Source organism: Grampus griseus (assembly GCF_964374135.1).
Source record: "Grampus griseus genome assembly, chromosome: 2".
NCBI classification, from domain to species: domain Eukaryota; kingdom Metazoa; phylum Chordata; class Mammalia; order Artiodactyla; family Delphinidae; genus Grampus; species Grampus griseus.
The window spans coordinates 157,795,226-157,820,762 of NC_139018.1; the positions used below are offsets into that span (position 1 = coordinate 157,795,226).

At 42.3% G+C, this 25,537-nt stretch overlaps 1 protein-coding gene across 1 annotated transcript in view; it reads right to left on the minus strand.

Moving 5' to 3' along the window:
• LOC309818144 (coiled-coil domain-containing protein 3) overlaps nucleotides 1-24,812 on the minus strand; it is a 102,651-nt gene extending 77,839 nt beyond the window's left edge. The window contains exons 1-2 of the mRNA XM_082647621.1: nucleotides 24,433-24,812; nucleotides 20,014-20,188 (exon numbers count right to left, since the gene is read on the minus strand). Of these exons, the coding sequence (XP_082503747.1) occupies nucleotides 20,014-20,188; nucleotides 24,433-24,806 (549 nt within the window). The 5' untranslated portion in view covers nucleotides 24,807-24,812. The remainder of the gene's footprint in view (nucleotides 1-20,013; nucleotides 20,189-24,432) is intronic.
• Nucleotides 24,813-25,537: the final 725 nt, after the last annotated feature.

Below are 25,537 nucleotides of genomic sequence, written 5' to 3' on the forward strand. Positions count from 1 at the left end.
CTTTTCTCTTTTTTTTCTTTTGTATTCCCAGTGCCTGACATATAGCAGGTATTCAATAAATATGTGTACAGTGAAGGTCTGAAGGAATGAATGAATGAAAAAGACCACCACCCTACCTCCTTCACAGTTCTGGTTCTACCTGGCCAATGAATGACCTATTAATGGCAATCTAAAAGTTACTAACATTCAACTAGAGGATAGGTAAATAGCATGACCCTTGATATCACAAAAGGTACTTTGAAAACAGTAAACCGCTGACCCTTGAACAACACGGGGGTTAATCCACGTATAACATAGTTGGCCCTGTGCATCCTCAGACTCAACTAACCATGGACCGTGTAGTACTGTATTTACTACTGAAGAATATCTGCATATAAATGGACCCGTGCAGTTCAAACCTGTGTCATTCAAGGGTCAACTGTATTACAGATCATCTTACAAGGTCCAGATCAAGCCCCCTCTCTTCTCTGAAATCTTCCTGGGATACTCAAGCCCCATTGATCTCCCCTTTCTCTGACTTCCTAAAGCTTTTACTGCCTACACGACTCATGTGATACTTTACAACCCTCTTCTTCTTTTTCTTTTTTTTTTTTGCGGTACGTGGGCCTCTCACTGCTGTGGCCTCACCCATTGCGGAGCACAAGCTCCGGACGCGCAGGCTCAGCGGCCATGGCTCACGGGCCCAGCCGCTCCGCGGCATGTGGGATCTTCCCGGACCGGGGCACGAACCCGCGTCCCCTGCATCGGCAGGCGGACTCTCAACCACTGCGCCACCAGGGAAGCCCTACAACCCTCTTCTGTATTTTGGTACCCATGCCTACCATGTGAGGGAACCATGCTAGGTCCTGGGAATACAACAACCAGTAAAAAGGAGTTTATACCTCGGTTGGGGGACATGAATAGTGAACCAGTATTTTCATAAACCATTGTATTTGTGATAAGTGTCACACACACACACACAAAAAAGTGTGCACTAACGGCATAATCAAAGGACAAAACCAGACCAGCTGCATAAAGGAAGGATAGCAAGTAGGAAGTGCGTCAGGGAAGTAACAGTCTATGAGAAGAAAATCTCTCAGCTTTGGGAGGCAGGAGACCAGGGAGCAGGCAGGATGGAGAACATAAATAGCATGAACTTGAAGCCGGGAGACCCTGATCCCACTTCCGGCTCCATCACTGTCCACCCACATTCCTCAGTTTGTCTGAGTTTCAATTGACTCCACTGTGATAAGAACAGAATCACGTTCAGTGTTTACAGAACCCTCAGAGAAATAAAATATAACCCCTTCGTTTTCCAGAGATGAAATTATTTAATTTCAATGAACAAGATACCTATTGAGCATATATTAATTACATGTTAAGCATAAACATCCATCAAAGTAAATGGATTTGCCCAAGATTAACATTAGTCAGTGGGCACAGACCATATTAGAATCCACATCTGCTGAATCCCAGGCCCTGAATTCTTCTCATAGGTATCCATCACCCTCCACAATCTGGTCTATGCAACTCCCACTACTCTCACTGCCAGAAGCCCATTCCAAGCTGAAATGCTGAAACCATTCCAAGCTCCATGTTGACTCCAGGCCTTCTGAAATTCTGGGCCCCTTTGCGAGGTCACACATCCCCCCTTCCCAGCTCAGAATGTGAAGTGTCCCCCATCCACACTCAGTTCAGGTAACACCTCCTAGTTTGCCATTCACCTAGCTGGTCTAGAGCAGTGGTTCTCCAAGTCTGCAGATTCCTGGGGGATCCAGAGATCCTTCAGGGGAGCCCATGAAATCAAAACTATTTTCAGAACAATACTAAGATGTCTTGTTCACTGTGCTGACATTTGCACTGTTGGTGCAAAAGCAAAGGTGAGTAAAACTGCTGGCACCTAGTGCAAATCAAGGCAGCAGACCAAATGACACGAAGAGGCATTATATTTTTCAGTGCCTTGTGTGGGCAGAAAAGAAAAAGGCAGTTTAAGAATGTCCTTGATGATGGGACTTCCCTGGCGGTCCAGTGGTTAAGACTTCACCTTTCAATGCAGGGGAAGATTTGATCCCTGGTCGCAGAGCCAAGATCCCACATGCCTCAGGGCCAAAAAACCAAAACATAAAACAGGGCTTCCCTTGTGGCGCGGTGGTTGAGAGTCCGCCTGCCGATGCAGGGGACGTGGGTTCATGCCCCGGTCTGGGAGGATCCCACATGCCGCGGAGCGGCTGGGCCTTTGAGCCGTGGCTGCTGGGCCTGTGTGTCCGGAGCCCGTGCTCCGCAGTGGGAGAGGCCACGGCAGTGAGAAGCCCTCATACCACAAAAAAACAAACAAAAAAAAAACCATAAAACAGAAGCAATATTGTAACAAATTCAATAAAGACTTTAAAAATGGTCCACATCAGAAAGTCTTTTAAAAAAAAAAGAAGAACGTCCTTGATGAAGCAGTAAAAACCATTAATTAAATCCTGGCCCTTGAGTACACACGTTTTTAGTATTCTGAAGAAATTCAGAAGCACAGAAAGCACTTCTGCTGCTTATCAAAGTACAGTGGTTGTCTCAAGGAAGAGTACTTAGGTGACTGAGTTCTGAGTTGAACTAGTGGCTTTCTTTGTGAAAGACTATTTTTACTTGAAAGGATGAATGACAGAAAAACTATGGATTTGAGTATTTGATAGACATTTTCTTGAAAATGAATAAATAAGCCTCTCACTTCAAGGAAAACTAGCAGTATTTGCTGCCACTGATAAAATTTGAGCTTTCACACAAAAATTAGAATTTCAGAAAACTTGCCACTGCATGCTTGACATTTTTCCATTGCTTCAAGACTTTCCTGATGAGATCAATGGTGATAATGATGAAAAGGGGTTTTTAATATTGTATAATTAAAAGTCTCAATGTTTTCAACATCTGTATAACTCCGAACGAGTATTTTTCACATGGTCAATTCATCATGTTACAAAAATCATGCATGGATTAAAAAAATCCATTCAAAGCACAAGAAAGACTATTGGATTTTCATGTAGGAATACAAAAAGTTCATTGATAAGGTTTCTGATTCTGCACTGTAACTAACTTTTAAGAAACTATCACTTTTTGAGTTTTGATGAGGTATCAAAGAAGACTAAATACAGAAAAAGTACTTAACTTACACTTAACAAGTCACAAATACTTGTTAAACTGACGTTATACTCCTCCATCCCTAAGGGATATCTTTGTTCTTGAACAAATAGTGTGGTAACCTAGACTGCCTAAGCAAAGTTCCAGGGACATTTTAAATCAAATACTTCTAGGGCTTTATGAAAGATTTGGATGAACTGAATTATGATTTTCTTGACCCATTTGGGCTCGAATTTCACTTTAAAAACTACAGATCCAGAGAGTGGCATGGACATATATACACTACCAAACGTAAAATAGATAGCTAGTGGGAAGCAGCCGCATAGCACAGGGAGTTCAGCTCGGTGCTTTGTGACCACCTAGAGGGGTGGGATAGGGAGGGTGGGAGGGAGGGAGATGCAAGAGGGAAGAGATATGGGAACATATGTATATGTATAACTGATTCACTTTGTTATAAAGCAGAAACTAATACACCATTGTAAAGCAATTATACTCCAATAAAGATGTTTAAAAAAAAAAAGGACAATCCTCTTTCCCATTCCTATTTGCTTTTGATCATCAAGAAATAAATACTGTTCTTTCCCCCCCTGCAGTATGTCCTATGCAAGATTGACCAGATGTTCTTGATGGGCCCAGTCAAACAGGAACATCAGCTTCCAGTAGCAGTCAAGATGAAGGAAACTGCATGTAGCCTATGAGTCCTACTGATGTCAAAATCTCTGCACATAATACACAAAGCAACTACCTGAAGACTCTGAAAACTAAACAACTAGAGGCTATGGGACCTGAATCAAAGAGGGCAGAATCATTGAACTGTGCAGCAAAAACTCTAGGAGAAATCTCCTATTTCTATCTAGAACATCAAGTAAAGGAGCCCCAGTGTACTACACAGTAAGGGGGAAGTCCCTGGTTTTCTTCTCTTTTTCTTTTCCTTCCTCACCTGGCCTTGCACTACACCAACCCCAGTCTCAGATCTGCATTGCCGCGGTGGCACAAGAAAAACAGACACCCTAAAGAGTCCTATCTATTAAAGAAATTGAATGAGTAGTTTAAAACCATCCAACAAAAGAAGACTCCAGGCACAGATTATTTACTGATAAACTTTACGAAACTGTTATGGACTGAATTGTGTCCCTCCAAAATTCATATGTTGAAGCCCTAACCCCAGTACCTCAGAATGTGACTGTATTTGGAGACAGGGCCTTTAAAGCAGTCATTAAGTTAAAATGAGCCTGTTAGGGTGGGCCCTAATCCAACCTGACCTGTGTCCTTATAAGAAGGGGAGATTAGGACAAATGGAGAGCCACTAAGGATGCTGACACACAGAGCGGGGACCCTGTGAATAGGCAGCAAGAGGGAGGCCATGTGCAAGCCACAGACACCTCAGAGGAACCCAACCCTGCCAGCACACGGATCTTGGAATGCTGGCCTCCAGAACTGAGAGAGAATAAATTTCCGTTGTTTAAGCTACCCATTATGTGGTATATTGTTTTCCACAGAAAGCTAATATACAAACATTTAATGGAAAAAAATACCAATTCTACACAATCTCATCCAAAAAACAGAAGAGGAAAGAATACTTCCCAACTCATTTTGTGAGGCCAATAGTATCCTGATGCCCCCTTTTTTATTATAAGAAAACTACAGGCCAATATTCCTCATGAACATACATGTATCAAATCCTCAACAAAATATTAGCAGATTAAATCCATCAATATATAAAAAATGGGATTTATCATGAGAATGTAAGGGTGGCTCAAAAGTTAAAGACAAAGAGAGTTTTGAAAGCAGCAAGAGAAAAGCAACTAGTTACATAGAAGGGAACCCCATACCCACTCCAATGAGACTATCAGAGGATTTTTCATCATAAATCTTGCCAGGCAAAAGGAGTAGAATGATATATATATTTAAAATATTGAAAGAAAAAGAATTGCCAACCAAGAACACTATTCTGTCAAAATTGTCCTTCAAAAACAAAGGGGAAAAAAAGGGGTGGGGGGGAAACAAAGGGAATGTAATTGATATAACCACTGTGGAGAACAGTATGGAGGTTCCCTAAAAAAAGAACTACCATATGACCCAGCAATCCCACTATTGGGCATATACCCTGAGAAAACCATAATTCAAAAGGTCACATGTACCCCAATGTTCATTGCAGCACTATTTACAATAGCCAGGACATAGAAACAACCTAAATGTCCATCGACAGATGAATGGATAAAGAAGATGTGGTACATATACACAATGGAATATTACTCAGCCATAAAAAGGAATGAAATTGGGTCATTTGTAGAGATGTGCATGGACTTAGAGACTGTCATACAGAGTGAAGTAAGCCAGAAAGAGAAAAACAAATATTGTACATTAACACATATATGTGGAATCTAGAAAAGTGGTAGAGATGAACCTATTTGCAGGGCAAGAACAGAGACACAGACGTACAGAACGGACATGTGGAGACAGTGGGAGAAGAGGAGGGTGAGACGAACTGAAAGATTAGGATTGACATATATACACTATCATGCATAAAACAGATAGCTAGTGGGAACAAGCTATAAAGCACAGGAAGCTCAGCTCGGCACTCTATGACAAGCTAACTGGGTGGGATGGGGGGAGTGGGAGGGAGGTCCGAGAGGGAGGGGATATAGGTATACTTATAGCTGATTCACTTCCTTGTACAGCAGAAAATAACACAACATTGTAAAGCAATTATACTCCAATAAAAAAACAAAGGAGAGATAAAGACTTCCTCAGACAAAGGCTAAGAAACTTTACCACCTGCTTTATAAGACATGCTAAAGGTAGTTCAAGTTGAAATGAAAGACACTAATTAGAAATATGAGAGCATAAGAAAGTGTGAAACTAGTTAATAAAGGTAAATATAGAGACAAAAACAATATTTTATTACTATATACTATAAAAGACAAAAGTATTAGAAACAACTAAAACTGAATGTTAACAAATATATATAGGTCAAAGTAAACTGTGACATCAAGAATATATAATGTGGTGGGGAGGAGAGGGAAAAGACAAGATTTCTTGTATGCAAGTGAAGTAAATTAGTTGTCAGCTTAAAACAGAATGTCATAACTATTCGATACACGATATATTACTTAAGCCCTTAGTAACCACAAAGAAAATATGTATAGAAGTTATACAAAAGAAAAAAGAAAGACATTTCCACTAAGATCAGGAAAAAGACAAGGTTGCCCACTCTCACTACTATTATTCAACATAGTTTTGGAAGTTTTAGCCACAGCAATCGGAGAAGAAAAAGAAATAAAAGGAATCCAAATCAGAAAAGAAGAAGTAAAACTGTCACTGTTTGCAGATGACATGATACTATACATAGAGAATCCTAAAGATGCTACCAGAAAACTACTGAAGCTAATCAATGAATCTCGTAAAGTAGCAGGATACAAAATTAATCCACAGAAATCCTTTGCATTCCTATACACTAATGATGAAAGATCTGAAAGAAAAATTAAGGAAAGACTCCCATTTATCACTGCAACAAAAGGAATAAAATACCCAGGAATAAACCTACCTAAGGAGACAAAAGACCTGTATGCAGAAAACTATAAGACACTGAGGAAAGAAATTAAAGATGATACAAACAGATGGAGAGATATACCATGTTCTTGAACTGGAAGAATCAACAGTGTGAAAATGACTATACTACCAAAAGCAATCTACAGATTCAATGCAATCTCTATCAAACTACCAATGGCATTTTTTACAGAACTAGAACAAAGAGACTGCACAATGTGTATGGAAACACAAAAGACCCCGAATAGCCAAAGCAATCTTCAGAAAGAAAAACAGAGCTGGAGGAATCAGGCTCCCTGACTTCAGACTAGACTACAAAGCTACAGTAATCAAGACAGTATGGTACTGGCACAAAAACAGAAATATAGATCAATGGAACAGGATAGAAAGCTCAGAGATAAACCCACACACATATGGTCACCTTATCTTTGATAAAAGAGTCAAGAATATAATGGAGAAAAGACAGCCTCTTCAATAAGTGGTGCTGGGAAAACTGGACAGCTACATGTAAAAGAATGAAATTAGAACACTCCCTAACACCATACACAAAAGTAAACTCAAAATGGATTGAAGACCTAAATGTAAGGCCAGACACTCTAAAACTCTTAGAGGAAAACATAGGCAGAACACTCTATGACATAAATCACAGGAAGACCCTTTTTTTTTTTTTTTTTGCATTACGCGGGCCTCTCACTATTGTGGCCTCTCCCGTTGCGGAGCACAGGCTCCAGACGCGCAGGCTCAGCGGCCATGGCTCATGGGCCCAGCCGCTCTGCAGCACGTGGGATCTTCCCGGACTGGGGCACGAACCCGTGTCCCCTGCAACGGCAGGCGGACTCTCAACCACTGCGCCACCAGGGAAGCCCGCAAGACCCTTTTTGACTCACCTCTTAGAGAAATGGAAATAAAAAGAAAAATAAACAAATGGGACCTAATGAAACTTAAAAGCTTTTGCACAGCAAAGTAAACCATAAGTAAGACGAAAAGACAACCCTCAGAATGGGAGAAAATATTTGGAAATGAAGCAACTGACAAAGGATTAATCTCCAAAATTTACAAGCAGCTCATGCAGCTCAATATCAAAAAAACAAACAAACAATCCAAAAATGGGCAGAAGGCCTAAACAGACATTTCTCCAAAGAAGATATACAGATTGCCAACAAACACATGAAAGGATGCTCAACATCACTAATCATTAGAGAAATGCAAACCAAAACTACAATGAGGTATCACCTCACACGGGTCAGAATGGCCATCATCAAAAAATCTACAAACAGTAAATGCTGGAGAGAGTGTGGAGAAAAGGGAACCTTCTTGCACTGTTGGTGGGAATGTAGACTGATACAGCCACTATGGAGAACAGTATGGAGGTTCCTCAAAAAACTAAAAATGGAACTACCATACAACCCAGCAATCCCACTACTGGGCATATACCCTGAGAAAACTGTAATTCAAAAAGAGTCATGTACTACAATGTTCACTGCAGCTCTATTTACAGTAGCCAAGACATGGAAGCAACCTAAGTGTCCATCAACAGATGAATGGATAAAGAAGATGTGGCACATATATACAATGGAGTATTACTCAGCCATGAAAGGAAATGAAATTGAGTTATTTGTAGTGAGGTGGATGGACCTAGAGACTGTCATACAGAGTGAAGCAAGTCAGAAAGAGAAAAACAAATAACCTATGCTAACACATATATATGGAATCTAAAAAAAAAAAAAAAAGGGTTCTGAAGAACCTAGGGGCAGGACAGGAATAAAGACGCAGACATAGAGAATGGACCTGAGGATACAGGGCAAGGAAGGGTAAACTGGGATGCAGTGAGAGAGTGGCATTCACATATATACACTACCAAATGTAAAACAGATAGCTAGTGGGAAGCAGCCGCATAGCACCGGGAGATCAGCTCGGTGCTTTGTGTCCACCTAGAGGGGTGGGACAGGGAGGGTAGGAGGGAGACGCAAGAGGGAGGAGATATGGGAATGTATGTATATGTGTAGCTGATTCACTTTGTTATACAGCAGAAACTAACACACCATTGTAAAGCAATTATACTCCAATAAAGATGTTAAAAAAAAGACAAAGGAATCAAAACCTATCCATACAAAATAAAACACAGCAGAAAACACTGAAGACAGCAAGAGAGAAAAACATGGGAAAAGGAACTATAAGACAAACAAAAAACAGTGAACAAAATGCCAATAGTAAATCCTTATCAATAATCACTTTAAACGTAAATGGACTAAACTCCCCAATAAGAAGACATGGGATAGCCAAATACATACAAAAATTAAGATATAATTGTATTGGGACTTCCTTGGTGGCACAGTGGTTGAGAATCCGCCTGCCAATGCAGGGGATACGGGTTCAAGCCCTGTTCCAGGAAGATCCCAATGCTGCAGACAACTAAGCCCGTGTGCCACAACTACTGAGCCTGTGCTCTAGCTCTCGCAAGCCACAACTACAGAGCCCTCACACCACAACTACTGAAGCCGGTGCACCTAAATCCCATGCTCCGCAACAAGAGAAGCCATCGCAATGAGAAGCCCACGCACCTCAACGAAGAGTAACCCCCGCTCGCCGCAACGAGAGAAAGCCTGCATGCAGCAATGAAGACCCAACACAGCCAAAAATAAAAAAATAAATTTATTTTTAAGAAAAGAAACAAGTGTATTGTATCTAGAAGAAACTCACTTTAGATTCAAAGGCACATTGACTGAAGGTGAAGGAATGGAAAAGGATATTCCATGTGAAAGATAACCAAAAGAAAGTAGGAGTGACTATCCTAATATCAGACAAAGTAGGTTTTAAAAACTGTCTCTAGAGATAAAGGTCAGTACATAATCATAAAGTGGTCAGTTCAATAGGAAGATATAATAATTGTAAATATATATGCACTCAATGTGAGAACACCTAAGTATATAAAATATTGACAAATCCAAAGGAGAAAGTGATAGAATACAATAATAGTAGAAGACTTCAGTATCCCACTTTCATAATGGAGGTAACATTTAGATGCAGAATCAATTAAGAGTGGACTTGAACAACAGTATAGACCAAAAGGACCTAACAGACATATAGAAAACTTTTCACCCAACAGCAGGAGAGTACACATTCTTTTCAAGCGCACACAGATATGCTCCAGGATATATCACATGTTACACCACATGTTAAGTAACAAACAAGTGTTAACAAATTTAAAAAGATTAAAAGTATACCAAGAGTCTTTTCTGAACACAATGGAATAATCAATAATAGAAGGAAAAGAGGGAAATTCACAAATACACCGAAATTAAACAACACACACTTGAATAACCAATGGATCAAAAGGGAATTTTTTTAAATCTTGAAACAAATGAAAATGAAAACACAACATACCAAAACTTATGGGATGCAGTAAAAGCAGTACTAAGAGAAAAGTTTATAGTGATAAATGCCTATATTATAAAAGAAGATCTCTAATAAAGAACCTAAATTTACACCTCAAGGAACTACAGAAGAACTAAACCCAAAGTTATCAGAGGAAGAAAATAATAAAGAACAGAGAAGAAATAAATCAAATAGAGACTAGAAAATAACAGAAAAGAACTAAAAGTTGATTTTTTGAAAGAAATAAATAAAATCGATAAACCCTTACCTAAACTAAGAAGGAAAGAGAGGAGACTGAAATAAATACAGAAATGAAAGCAACATTACAGTAGATACCTCAGAAGTAAGAATGATCATTAGGGACTATTTATGAACAATTATGTGAACAAATTGGAAAACCTAAAAGAAATAGATAAATTCTGAGAAACATACAAACAACCTGTCAATACTGAAACAAGAAGAAACAGAAAAATTAAACACACCAGTAACAAATAAGGAGATTCAAACAGTAATAAAAAGACTCCCAAAAGCAAAGAGCCTAGGACCAAATGGATTCAAAGCTGAATTCTACCAACATTCAAAGAAGAATTAACACCAATCCTTCTTAAATTCATCCAAAAAATAGGAGAGGGAATACTTCCAAACTCATTTTATGACAGCAGCCTCACCTTATATCATAGCTAGACAAAGACACTGCAAGAATAGAAAACTACTGACCAATATCTCTGATGCACGTAGATGCAAAAATCTTCAATAAAATACTAGCACACTGAAATCAACAATGTATCAAAAAGTTTATACACCACAACCAAATGATATTTATCCCTGGGATGGAAGGTTGGTTTAACATATGCAAATCAAGGTAATACAGCACATTAACAAAATGAACAATTTGAAACACATGATCATCTCAGTAAGCAGAAAAAGCACTTGACAAAGTTCAACACCCATTCATGACAAAAACTCTCAATAAAATAAGTATAAAAGAAATTTATACAACGCAATACAGGCCATTTATGAAAAGCCCATGGCTAACATCATAATCAATGGGGAAAATGTAAAGCTTTTCCTACTCTTGCCAATTCTATTAAACATAATGCTGGAAGTACTAGCAAGAAAAGACATAAAAGGCATCTAAATTGAAACAAAGGAAGTAAAATTATCTCTGTTTGCAGATGTCATGATTCTATATGTAGAAAACCCTGAAGACTCCACACACACAAGAATTAGAATATATGAATCCAGTAAAGTTGCAGGATACAAAATCAACATATGCCCAAAAAAGCAGTTGTATTTCTTTACACCAACAACAATCTGAAAAGGAAATGAGGAAAACAATCCTATATATGATAGCACCAAAAAGAACAAAATACCTAGGAATAAATTTAACCAAGGAAGTGAAAGATCTATGCACTGAAAACTTTATAAGATTGATGACAGAAAGACAAAAAAAATCAATAGAGAGGTATCCCATATTCATGGATTGGAAGAATTAATATTGCTAAAATGCCCATATTACCCAAAGTGATGTAGAGATTCAAAGCCATCATTATCAAAATTTCAATGGCATTTTTCACAGAAATGGAAAAAACAATTCTAAAATTTGTGTAGAACTACAAAAGATCTTGAATAGTCAAAGCCATCTTGAAAAAAGAACAAGCTGGAGGCATCATGGTTGCTGATTTCAAATCATATTACAAAGTTACAGTAATTAAAACAGTATGATACAGGCATAAAAACAGACCAGTGGAATAGAATTGAGAGCCCAGAAAGAAATCCACACATGTACAGTCAACTAGTCTTCAGGAAAGATGCCAAGGACACACAAGGGGGAAGAATATTTTCTTTAATACATTGTGGGGCTTCCCTGGTGGCGCAGTGGTTAAGAATCTGCCTGCCAATGCAGGAGACATGGGTTCAAGCCCTGGTTCAGGAAGATTGCATGTGCTGCGGAGCAACTAAGCCCGTGCACCATAACTACTGAGCCTGCGCTCTAGAGCCTGCGAACCACAACTACTGAGCCCATGCACCACAACTACTAAAGCCCACGTGCCTAGAGCCTGTGCTCCGCAACAAGAGAAGCCACCATAATGAAAAGCCCGCGCACCACAACAAAGAGTAGCCCCTGCTCGCCTCAACTAGAGAGGGCCCGCGTGCCACAACGAAGACCCAGTGTAGCCAAAAATAAACAAATAAGTTTATTTTAAAAAGATACAGTGTGTTGGGAAAACTGGATTCACATGCAGATGAATGAAATTGGACCCTTATCTCACACCATATACAAAAATTAACTCAACATAAAGACTTAAAGGTAAGACCTGAAACTAGAAAAAAAATCTTGACATTGGTGTGGGCCATAATTTTCTAGATAGGACCCCAAAAGCACAGGCAACAAAAGCAAAAATTGATAAATTGGATTGTATCAAAATAAAAAGCTTCTGTACAACAAAGGAATCAATAAAATGAAAGGGCAACCTATGGATTGGGAGAAAATAATTTGCAAACCATCTATCTGGTGCAAAATATACAAGGAACTCATACAAGTAAATAGCAAACAACCTGATTTAAAAATGGATGAAGGAATTGAACAGACATACAAATGGCCAACTAATCATCAGGGAAATGCAAACCAAAGGCATAACGGGATATCACCTCATGCCTGTCACGATGGCTAGTGTCCAAAAAATGAAAGATAACATGTGTGAGCAAGGATATAGAGAAAAGGGAACACTTGTACACTGTTGGTGGGAAGGTAAATTGATGCAGTCATTATGGGCAACAGTCCAAATGGAGGGTCCTCAAAAAATGAAAAATAGAACTACCATCCAGCAAACTCTCTTCTGAGTATATACACAAAGAAAATGAAATCAGTACCTTTAAGAAATCAGTACCATGTTCATTGAATCGTTAATCACAATAGCCAAGACATGGAAACAACCTGTGTCCATCAGCAAGTGCATGAAGATACATGTGGTATATACACATAAAATGGAATATTATTCAGCCATGAGAAAGAAGGAAATCCTGCCACTTGTGACAATACAGATGGACCTTGAGAGCATCATGTTTAGTGAGATAAGTCAGAAAAAGACAAATACTGTTTGGTCTCACTTATATGTAGAATTTTTTTTAAACTCACAATGAGATAGCACCACACACCTATTAGAATATCCTTTTTTTTTTTTTTAACTGACAATACCTAGTACTGATGAGAATGCAGAACAACTGGAAATCTCATACAGGGCTAATGCAAATGCAAAATGGTACACTCACCCCGGAAAACAGTTTCACATTTTCTGATAAATTTAAACATACACTTACCTTATGGTCCAGCAAACCCATCCAAGGTATTTATCCAAGAGAAACAAAAATTTATTTTCACACAGAAACCATACATCTCTATTTAGAACAGCTCCAGTAGCCTAAAACTGGAAACAACCTAAGTATCTCTAACTGCTGAATGGATAAATAAAACTGTGGTACAGCCCTATAGCAGAATATTCCTAAGCAATAAAAAAGGAGTGAACTACAGATACATAAAACATAGACAAATCTCAAGTGCTAAATAAAAGAAGCCAGGCTAAAAAAAAAAAAAAAAAAAAGCAACATACATGATTCTATTCACATGACTTTCTGGAAAATGCAAAACTAGTTGGAGAAGCAACCAGAAGTTCCCAGGAGTTGAGGTTGGGGAAGGGTCTGACTATATGGCAGCAGCTCAGGGGAGGGTTTTGGCAATGATGGAACTTTTCTATATTGTGGTTGTAGTTGTGATTATACAACCATGTGTATCTGTCAAAACATAACGGTACCTGAAAAAGAGTAACTTCTGCTACATGTGGATTTTAAATATTAATTTAGAAAGTAGAAATAGAGAGGGAGAAAGAGGAGGCCTCTGCTTACTAAGGCCTCAGAGCTCCCTGAATGAGACATAATACATTCAACAAATGTGTAAGACACCATAAAAACATACCAAATATACAATAGTGAATAAAACAGATATCCCTGCCCTCGAGTAGTTTAGTCTACTTGGGAAGACAGCATCTGATGACTAGGCAAACAGGGACCAAGAGGCTTTGAACAGGATGGCTGCCATCTTTATTTATTTATTTTGGATGGCCGCCATCCTTAAATACAACAGCCGCTCCCCACCCCCACCCAGCTGTTCTCCCGCCTTCACCTGCAGCCTCATCTGTATTCAACCCTCCACAGCCAAACGTCCTGAAGGCGTTGCCCACTCCCACTATCTCCATATCCTCTTGTCCCACTCTCTCCTCACACCCCACAACCTAGATTCTCCTCCCTCACTCTATGGAACTGTCCTCATCTCTGCCACCAAAGTCGAGTGGTTATTTGACTTCATCTTACTTGACTTCTCAACAGCTTTTGGTTCTGTCGATCACTTATCCTTCCGGAGATATTCTGTGCCGTTGACTCTCCTAGTTTTCCTCGTACCGGTCTGACCGCTCCTTCTCCACCAGTGTTAGCATTCTACACCACTGAGTCCTGCCCTAGGGCTTCTGCTCTTACTCTAAGCCCTCTCCCATGGAAGTCTCATCCGTGTCCAGTTTCAGCTGATACCTAGTTATCGATCAGACACAAAGGTATATCTTCTACTCAGAGCTCTTCTCAAAGCTCCAAAGTTACAGACACAACCACCCATTCAAGATCTCACATGGATGGCTCAAGGGCACCTCAACTCAACATGTCCAACCCTAGACTCATGAATTCCCTACCACCTGTCCTGTCCCCATTTATCAGTGTTAGTCCTGGCATGCAGGCAGCCAGGAACACAGGAGTTATCTTTGACCCTCCCACCTCTTGTACCACCCAAATCCAAACCATCATGAACATCTACTGATTTTATTTCCTAAATCTCTCTCAAGTTTGCCTACATCGCTCCACCCCCATTGCCTCCACCCTGGTCCAACACCTATCTGGTAGCTTTCTAACAACCACTACCTGTTCTTACTATATCACCTGGATCCCCTCCTATCCAGTTCCCTACTCCTGCCACTTTGGGTGGGTTTTTTTTGGTGTGTGTGTGTGTGTGTGTGTGTGTGTGTGAATTTGTTCCCATCACCCCTTGCTTTCAAAACATCAAGGGTTTCCCATTACTGTAGAACAAAGCCCAGTCCTCACCAGGATCTATCAATCCCTGCATGGTCTGACGCCACCTACTGCTCTGGCCTCATTCTCACTCACTCCCTTTCCTCCAGCCACAGGAGCTTTCTTTGGTTTCCTCAAAGGCACCATGGACCCTGCTACCACAGAGCCTTTGCACAGATTCTTCTCCCTCTCTGGATTGCTCTCATTTCCCAGTTACCCCAACATTAACTAAGATACCTCCTCATCCATCAGATTTTAGTCTCATTATCAATTCAGCGGAAAAGGCTTTCTTTACCCCTAAGTCTAGATCAGACACCCTGATAATTTCCTTTCTTTTCCTTGGAGCATTGATTTCCATTTTAAATTATAAAGTCATTAACGTGGTCTTTTGATTGTGTCCACCATCAACACTAAGACTATAAACTTCATGAGATCAGGAACTCTCTATTTTGCTCAACACTGAAACTCTCGTATCTAACACAGCAGCTGCCTCACGGTAGGCACTCAATAAATATTTGCTAAAGTTTGGACTTGGGACTTCCCTGGTGGTCCAATGGTAAAGAATCTGCCTTACAATGGAGGGGATGCAGGTTCATTTCCTGGTCAGGGAACTAAGATCCCACATGCCACGGAGCAACTAAGCCCGAATGCCATAACTACTGAGCTCGTGCGCCTCAACTAGAGCCCACGTGCTGCAAACTAGAGAGCCCACGCACTCTGGAACCTTTGTGCCACAACTACAGAGCCCACACACCCTGGAGCCTGCACACCACAATGAAGAGCCCGCGCACCACAACAAAAGATCCCGCATGCCTCAACGAAGATCCCACATGCCGCAACTAAGACCTGATGCAGCCAAAAATATATAAAATAAAATAAATAAGTAAATAATAGATCTTAAAAAAAAAGATTGGACTCAACAGTCCCACAAAATGAGGTATGTATAATGTTACACATGTCCGCGCTCTATGTAATATCAATGAATTGGAAACAGCGTAACTACCTATCGACAGGGGACTTGATTAAATATATACAGTGAGGCGTTCATACAATGGAACACTATGCCGCAATTTAAAGCAACTTACATGCATTGATATGGAAAGATTTTAAAGATCTACTTATGAATAAAACGGCACAGCAAAGTGTGCATAGTGCAGTGCCACTGGTGTCAAAGACAACAATAAATCATGTTTGAATTGTTTGTTGGATGAGAATACTCATCGAATGTTTACAAGAAACTGTTAACAGTGGTTACTTGTTTGGAGGGTAGGGGGGAACTGGGTGGATGGGTGTCAGAGGTGGGAGAAAAAAACTCTACCAACTACCATTTTGTACTTTTAGATTTGGGAATCCACATGAACATGGATTATAATTCAGTAAACGATTTTTTTTAAGTGCTCCCTGGCTGGAACCCAATAAGTTCTATTGAATGAATTACAGCACACATGACAGCTTCCCCATCACTGTTCCCATCTCCAACACATATCCCTGTCACCACTGCTGCCACCACTCTGCCACTGCCCTGGGAAGAAGCAGGAAGCTTTTTTAAAGCTACATATCCTTTCAATTTTAAAGCCCTACTTTCGAATTACCAATTTACAGTCATCACTCTTTATACTTGACAAAGTGCTTTCAAACATGTGCTCTAATTAGGTCCTCATAACAACCTGAGACAGTGTATATGTTTTTCGCCCCATTTTATAGATGAGAAAACTGAGGTTGTGAGACATTAAGGGTCCTGCCTAAGGTCACGCCTCTGGAAATGGCTGAGCCAATCTCAATCTCCTGATGAAAAGTCGACGTTCCTTCTGATGCAGCTTGGAGGATGACAACTCCCCCACCATCCTTCCTGACTCCAAAATGGGAAAAAAGAAAGATGGCAGCAGGTCTTTCACAGATTTTACTTCATTCCCATGACATTCTAGAACAGTGTGGAGCCGTCTGGGTGTTGGTCCTAGGGGACAGGACTTGCTGAGAGGGGAAAACAGACAACTTCTGTTTTGATTGTTACACTCCCCCAGCAGGGAAGAAAAGAAGGAAAGTCTTCTTGGCTGGTGTGGAGAGAACCCTGCCAGAAAATGGGATGGATGCTCTCACTTGCCAAAGACATCCCCCGCGGTCCCATTAACACCATGATACTGCACCAGAGAGACACTAAACAGAAGCAAGATTGTGTTTCTACCGTCTGAGGCATGGGTGGAACGTTTGAGGACGGAACTAGAGAATGGGAGGATCTGGCTGCTGAGGATGAGTTGCGGGTCACCCTGGGTGCGCATCACAAAAAGTTTCCCTACATAAGATTTTCCTCTGGTTCCATTTCTTAACCTCCAGATGGACCCTAGAGTCCCACATTCACGTGATGCTCCGAGTGAGTGAGAACTAGGAGAGAAAAGAAGGAGATGTGCCCTTCACAACCAGAGCCTAGATCCACCGTTCAAGCTGACTGGGGGCGTAGAGAAGAGCAGCAGCAACAGTGGAAAGGACAAGAACTCCGTGTTCCTCCGGGATTTATCATCGTCTAAGATACGGCACGTAATTCAAGAAAGCCACGTTAACGTGTGACATCCAAGGCCGTTCATAAAGGTCTCAGAACAAAGGAAGGATTCATGTGTTCCGATTAGCAAGAGTCTAACTGGAGTAAAAAGGTGACCTGCACAGCTCCTCTGATCCCTCCTAAGACCGAGAACCCACCACCTTAGGAAAAACATAGCTTCTAATGTAATAGGCTGTGTTTATCCTGCATAGGAGAGAAAATAGCATGCTCACCTTCAGACAGAAAAGGCAGAGAATTTTTAGCCTTTTTTGGAAGAAAGGAGCAAGTAATTGTCAATAACTCTTCATCTAACTCTCAGATCTTCAATTCACAGCTACTTTAGTCACTCCAGAGGCCATAAAAATTTCTCAAGGAGTGTCGCAAAATGTAAATGCTAACATTTACCAGAAAGCCAACTTAGTTTTAGTTTAAACCTAAATTCTCAAATGAACTAGCTAATTTAATTTAGCTCTAATGTGGTACATTTCAAAATGGACCATGGATAAAAATGGAGGGAGCCAAGGTGTTGAAAAGTACAAGGTCCATAAACGCCTTCAGCTACACAGCAGCTCAGCAATCTGGAACAATTAATTTTCCTCCCCAGAAGCTTCTGACTCTTAGAGCAAATGCACACGCCCACCCTTTGTTGTCTAAGAGACCAGGGTGATGAAAGGGAAAAGGAATTCTCCCCAAGATCAACATCTGACCACCAGAAATAGGACTGCCTTCACACTGAAACAATTCTCCCTGGTCCTATTGTTCTACTTTTTTCTAATGATGGAAAAATCTAATTCCAGGGAAATGCTAATAGCTTCATTATGTGACCACAGAGCTAATCAGTTATACAGCTAAAGAGTTTGGGGGCTAAGCTATAAGGTATTTTTGGAACAACATCTGATCTCGTGAAATAAATCTATTGTTACCAAGGATTTAGTAGTTTAAGCAAAACTCTCACAGGATGGAGACCCAAAGGACCAAGACTAAAAGGATTTCATTCGGAACATGCTAAGGACTGACCCAGGCTGGGGATTCTCAGGCTGATACGTGGTAGGTCCAGTTCAATGCAGGGTGGGTGCCGGCACGGATGAAGAGCAGAAAAACAAACTAACAAACAGGTGCTTGGAACCATGCTGGGAGCAAAATATAAGACAAGCACTCAGAAAATTCTGGCAAACCATGGAGGAAGGGTCAGAGGAGTCTAGATCTCTGTCAGTAGAGTAGGCCTAAGGAAGGAACCCTTGGTCATGTTAAGGAAGTAAGAATCAACATTTTTCCTTAGTTGGATGCACGTGCCCTTCATGAGAACAGTTTCTGGGCAAAGAACATGAAGAAAGCCTCCAGGTGCCAGGGAGCGCTGGGCAGAAGGTAAGGAGGTTTGGGCAAACAAGGCCGCTCCCCTGGCCAATTCACCAGACAAGAGAAAGTCACATCCCCCAAGGCCACCCCAGATAGGACAAAAGAAGGAAGCCACCTAACATGTGCAAATTTACCCATGAAAAAAGTCCTTGTTTCAGGGGACACCCACATCCCCACATCAGAACTCTCTCCAGTGGTCTGTCACACGGTCCTAAAAACATCTCAGATGGGAGACTGGGAGCCATGGGCCACCACCTCCCCTGACCTGGTCCCACAATCACCACAGGTCTATTGTGGCAATGCCACTGCTCTCGGAATGTGACAATCCTTAAAATGTCCCCACAACTCTGGCAACTGCCTCAGATTGAAAGATCCCTTTTATACTTTCATGCCCAAAACTACCCGACCCTTACATTCCACAATTACCTTGGTCACACTGTACCTCTACGTCTTAGCAACTATAGATAAGAATCATAGAAGTGTTAGCTATGATAATTATTTAATTCCATTTCCTTAAGGGCTTTTTCTTTCCTCTTAGAAAATTCCTTAGAGCCCTATGCTATCAATAATAATGATAATAATAGTGGTAGTAGTCATAATAGCTCGCGTGTATTGAGCACTTACCGTGCTAAGTACTGTGCTAAGGGCTTTACACATTTCCATTTCCTGCCTAGTTAAATCATGTCCCATCAGCCCTCCGGGGTAGCTGCTACTATTGTTTCCATTTTACAGAAGCGGAAACTGAGGCACAGTGTGCCAACCTTCATCCCATCTTGTTCCCTCACTTTGTGAGGAACCCCACGCCAAACAGTAAAGCCTCAGAAGTCCGAAGTTTATAAGCAGTGTTTGTTAACTGCTGGCAGGGAAGGGAGGAAAATACTCTTTGGTTTGGGTTTTTGGAAGAGGACTCTTGACTCCCTTGGTCACAAAATGCACACAAGATGTAACTCTTCTATTATTGTGCTGTAGCTCAGGGTACAGCCAATTCTTACCCTAGTGTCTTCTTGGACCTCCCAGTCACTGGAGAAAGTTGCCAGTTGCTGCCCTTGGGAACAGTTTGAAAACTGGAAAAGGCTGGAAAACATCCTTCTGTTCTCTTGAGTGTCTGGAAAGATGGCATCTTGGAAATTGACTCCATGAGGCAAGAGGTTATAATTTTCATCCATCCTAATGGAAAAAAGGAAAAAAGCAGAGCTGTAGACTGGGTCCATATGGGGTGTACCATCCTGAATCAAGAGTCAACAGAAGACTGTGACAGCCAATTTTATGACTATGTCTTTTTTTTAATTAAAGTATTGTTGATTTACACTGTTGTGCTAATTTCTGCTGTATAGCAAAGTGACTCAGTTATACACGTATATGTACTTTTAAAAATATTCTTTTCCATTATGGTTTATCCCAGGAGACTGGATATAGTTCCCTGTGCTATACAGTAGGGCCATGTTGTTTATCCGTTCTAAGTGTAATAGTTTGCATCTACTAACCCCAAACACTCAGTCCATCCCTCTCCCTTCCCCCCGTCCTCCTGGGCAACAAGAAGTCTATTCTCTTTATCTGTGACTCTGTTTCTGGTTTGTGGACAGATTCACTTGTCCCATATTTTAGATTCCACATGTAAGTGATATCATATGGTATTTGTCTTTCTCTTTCTGACTTACTTCAATTAGTATGATAATCTCTAGTTACACTCATGTTGCTGCAAATAGCATTATTTCGTTCTTTTTTATGGCTGAGTAGTATTCCATTATATATACACCACATCTTCTTTACCCATTCATCTGTCAATGGACATTTAGGTTGTTTCTACATCTTGGCTATTGTGAATAGCGCTGCTATGAACATAGGGGTGCATGTATCTTTTTGAATTATAGTCTTGTCCATGTATATGCCCAGGAGTGGGATTGCTGGATCATACAGTAGTTCTCATTTTAGTTTTCTGAGGAACCTTCATACTGTTTTTCATAGTGGCTGTACCAACTTACATTCCCACCAACAGTGTAGGAGGGTTCCCTTCTCTCCACACATTCTCCAGCATTTGTTATTTGTAGACATTTTAATGATGGCCATTCTGACTGGCATGAGGTGGTACCTCGTTGTAGTTTTGATTTGCTTTTCTCTAATAATTAGTGACGCTCAGCATCTTTTCATGTGCCTACTGGCCATCTGCATGTCTTCTTTGGAGAAATGTCTGTTAAGGTCTTCTGCCCATTTTTTTGATTGGGTTGGTTTTTGTTGAGTTGTATGAGCTGTTTTTAGATTTTAGAGATTAAGCCCTTGTCTGTCACATCATTTACAAATATTTTTTCCCATTCCATAGGTTGTCTTTTCTTTTTTTTTTTTTTAATGGTTTCTTTTGCTGTGCAAAAGCTTGATTTTGATTAGGTCCCGTTTGTTTATATTTGTTTTTATTTCTATTGCCTTGGGAAACTGACCTAAGAAAACATTGGCACGGTTTATGTCAGAGAATGTTTTGCCTATGCTCTCTTCTAATATTATGGTGTCATGTCTTATGTTTATGAGAGAAAGTCTCATAAAGGCACAAAGTCTCTAAGCCATTTTGAGTTTATTTTTGTGCATGGTGTGAGTGTGCGTTCTAACTTCACTGATTTACCTACAGCTGCCAATTATACGACAATGTCTTCCATGGCTCTCATTAGAGAAGTGACTTTGTTTCTCTGCCTCACATCACATGAGTCTATTCTTAAGGTTTTCAAAAAACGTAAGTTGGGGAGTGGGGCAGTGTGTGCGTGTGTCTGTTTGTCTATTTGTGTCTCCCCAGTGGCCTTCCTTCTCAGAGTGTTTCTTGGCGAAAGGAAAGCCAGTTGTAATGAGCCGGGATTCAAGTCCTACCATTGCTACTTATCTCCTGTCTGACACAAAGTGAATTTCTTAAATTCTCTAAGCTTCAATTTACAATCTATAAAAAGAGGGTGACAACAGCGCCTTATTATTTAATGGTGGTGTGAGGATTGCATTTTAAACAGTAAGTAAAGCATCTGGCACAGAGTGAGAACAGTATGAAAGTTAGTTAACATTTTTACAGAGCCTCACGTAAAGTACCTGTTGGCAAGATAAAGTCAAGAAAAGGAAAAGGAGAGATGGGAGTTACCCTCCAGCCCAAAGGGGGCATTTAGAGGTCACCAGGGAGTCTCCACTGCCACTTTCTCCTGTGACACTGACCAGAATCTGTTCTCTTCTCAGTGGGTCCCAGAATAACAGAAGAGGAATGATTTGTATGCGGTTGTTAACACACATCAGGGCAACACAGCCCTGAGAAATAGAAATCTGTCAGACTACCATTTGACTCTATTTCTACCCTAACGTTTTATAAACATGTCAGAGCAAAAGATGAAAGAGTTGGCTGACCACCGCAGAGCCAGCAGACAAAACCGTATTTCATTATAAAATCGGAAAAGAAAATAATGTCTTCTCAAGTACTCCAGCTCTTTTTTTTTTCTTTTTTTTTTTTTTTTTTTTTTTTTTGCGGTACGCGGGCCTCTCACTGTTGTGGCCTCTCCCGTTGCGGAGCACAGGCTCCGGACGCGCAGGCTCAGCGGCCATGGCTCACGGGCCTAGCCGCTCTGCGGCATGTGGGAACTTCCCGGACGGGGGCACGAACCCGTGTCCCCTGCATCGGCAGGCGGACTCTCAACCACTGTGCCACCAGGGAAGCCCCAGCTCTTTTTTCTTGGGAAAATAAAGTTTTATTGTTGAATAGTTTTATAGCTGGGTTCCCAGTGTTTTCCCTAAATAAAGGCATGAAAAAATCTATGTGAAGTTTCTCTGTATCAAGAAGATACTGTCTCACTTCTTGCTGACTTCATTTAGAAACTGTACTTCTCAAGCAATTAAAAAAAAACTCAGCTTAATCTAGCTAAACCACTCAAGCCAACACAAAGCACGCCATGTATTCTAAACTTAGCTATTCTGGCTTCAATATGGAAAACATGTGTTGACATGAGCTTACTGACGGCCCTCTGTGGAACTTACTGTTTTCTTTCTCAGTGACATGAAATCTCGAGAGCTAAAAGTGAGTCTGCAGGCCAAGGTCATGGTCATTCCATATACCCTTACTGCTACTCCAGGGGCTGGGAAGACTGGATCTCCTGGATCCCCTGAAGATCAAGATAGCGAGTGAATCCACGGCCCATCACAGCCGTGGATTCACTCGCCATCTTGATAGATACAGAACCTCAAAATGGAATCTAACTTATCAGTCTTCTCTTTCAACTGGAGACAACCAATGCATTTAGGGTTCCACCTGCTGCTTTTTATTTCAAACTTCAGTTGAACCCATCGTCTGAATTCTTATCCACACGCATTTCATCGTGACCACAAGACCAACTTTCATGGAACTGCACGAGGTTCCAGGAATCTCCTATCAGACAGGGCGTCCTACCTAATTCACCTCTGTAACTTCAAAGCCCTGTGACACCCCGCCCCGAGCCCTTACCGCCCCCCAAGTCCCTCCTCCATAAACCTTTGCTATTTCGAAGAGCCTGGCATTGAGGTCTGCTGGCAGCTGATACGAGCTAACACGAGTGAAACAAGAGGACAACAGCTGGGTTGCATTCCACACCATTCCCATCTTGGCATTTAAGCAGGTGCGCAGAATAACTGTTCGTTCCCCATCTAACCTGAACCAGGTGTTTTGCATGAGTTACTGTGTTTTAGTCTCAACCAGCCTTGTTTCTCACATTATGAAGGTGAGGCTATTGAGGTTCTGGACAAGGTCAGTAACTTGCTCAAAATCATAGGGAGAGCAGAGCCAGAATTCCAGCAACAGTCTGATTTCAAAGGGGGTTTGTTTTGACCACCGCCCAGCCCAAACTACTCCCACCGAATCCAGTTTAAAATATAGGGTCTCACCTATATTAGAGTTCCACCTAAATTAGGGTTCCACCTGTTCTTTATTTCAAACTTGAGTCGAAGCCATCACCTGAATTCTTACCCACAAGCATTTCATCTGGACCACAAACCAACTTTCATGGAACTCAATCAGAGAGGGCTCCTGCCTGATTTACCTTTATATCCTCAAAGCACTGTGACCAGGGTCTCCCCACCCACATCCCGGAGCCCCCCCGCCGCATAAACCTTTGCTCCTGGAATAGGCTGACTACTTGTTGCTGGAAACCACTTAGAGCTTTTGCCTGAAACACTCTTCTGTCCTTTAAGCGGAGGAATCATCCCTCTTTTGCCAAGTCTTAGCCAGAGGTACCCAGGATGTTGTAGACACGGCGGGAGGAGCAGGAAAGAGTCGAGTACGGGAAGGAGCCCAAGGCATCATCTAACATCGCACGCAAGGCCAGGATCCCGTGGGAGGTACTGATCCGGCTCCGAATAAAGGTGACCTCGGTTGGTCACACGCAAATGGCCGAGGGGGTGGTGTGGGCGGGAGGTGGCGGGCTCACCTGAGGAAGAAGAAATAGGAGTAATCCTGGACCACGGTGTGGGAGTGACAGGAGAAGTAGCCCAGGCCGGTGAGGTTGAGCCTGGAGCCCGCGGGCACCTCGAGCATGCTGCCCCACGCCTGGTCGCACAGCATCTCGATCTCGGCCGAGTAGAAGAGCCCCGCCTCGCCGGCCTCGTACTGCCAGGGCAGGTAGTTGTACAGGCCGTGCACCTCTTGGTGCAGCGCCAGCACCTTGGCATACACGATGATCTCGGCCAGCTCGGCGCGGCAGCCCTCACTCAGGGGTCTCCACTCCGAGGGCAGCTGGCAGCTGCGGGAGGTCCCCAGCCGGCCGGCCAGGCAGAGCGCGGCGAGCAGCAGCGGGCGCAGCATGCCGGCAGCGGGGCGAGCGGCGGGACCGGCCTGGTGGGCGCTGCGCCCGAGGCGCACTAGCCGGTGCGCATGGCGGGGAGGCCCGGGGCGGAGCTGGGGCGCCGGTGGCGTCGGGGAGCCCGGAGCGGCCGGCCCACGGTGCCGCCCCGCCGGCCGGGAAGCGCAGCCCTGGGCGCTCGGCGCGCCGCTCCCTCCGCCGCCAGAATCAGCCGGCTGGCCCTAGCCCGTGACGCTTTAAAAAGGGCGCGGGGAGGGCCGACCTCCGCCTCCTCCTGCCCCCAGCGGCTGGGGCGTGGACGGCAGCGGGAGGGGCGGAGGCGGGACGCGAGCCAAGGGCGCGCGAAGCTCGGGAGACGGGGGGCGCTGGACCCGTAGCCCCGGGCCAGACGCGGTGTTTGGGGAGCGCCGGGCTCCGCGGAAAAGCCAGTGCTGGGAGGGGCGGCCCAGCCCTGTTGCAGCGCCCCGCGGACCGACTGGTCGAAGCTTTCCAGGCGCAAAGCCTGTACCAGACGTGGCGTCCGTAGAATGATCGCTGTCAATTGCCATGATTAGGCTGTATACGTTTTTGCACTTTCTGTAGTCCATTTAGAGTCAAATACACAGGAATCTAACTTTACCATCGCAGAGGTCAACTAGGAAATTCAATGTGATATAACAAACTTTTCTGGATTCATTCGTTCTCTCTCTCCCCACCCCCCTTATTATTTTATTATTATTATTTTTTTTTTTTG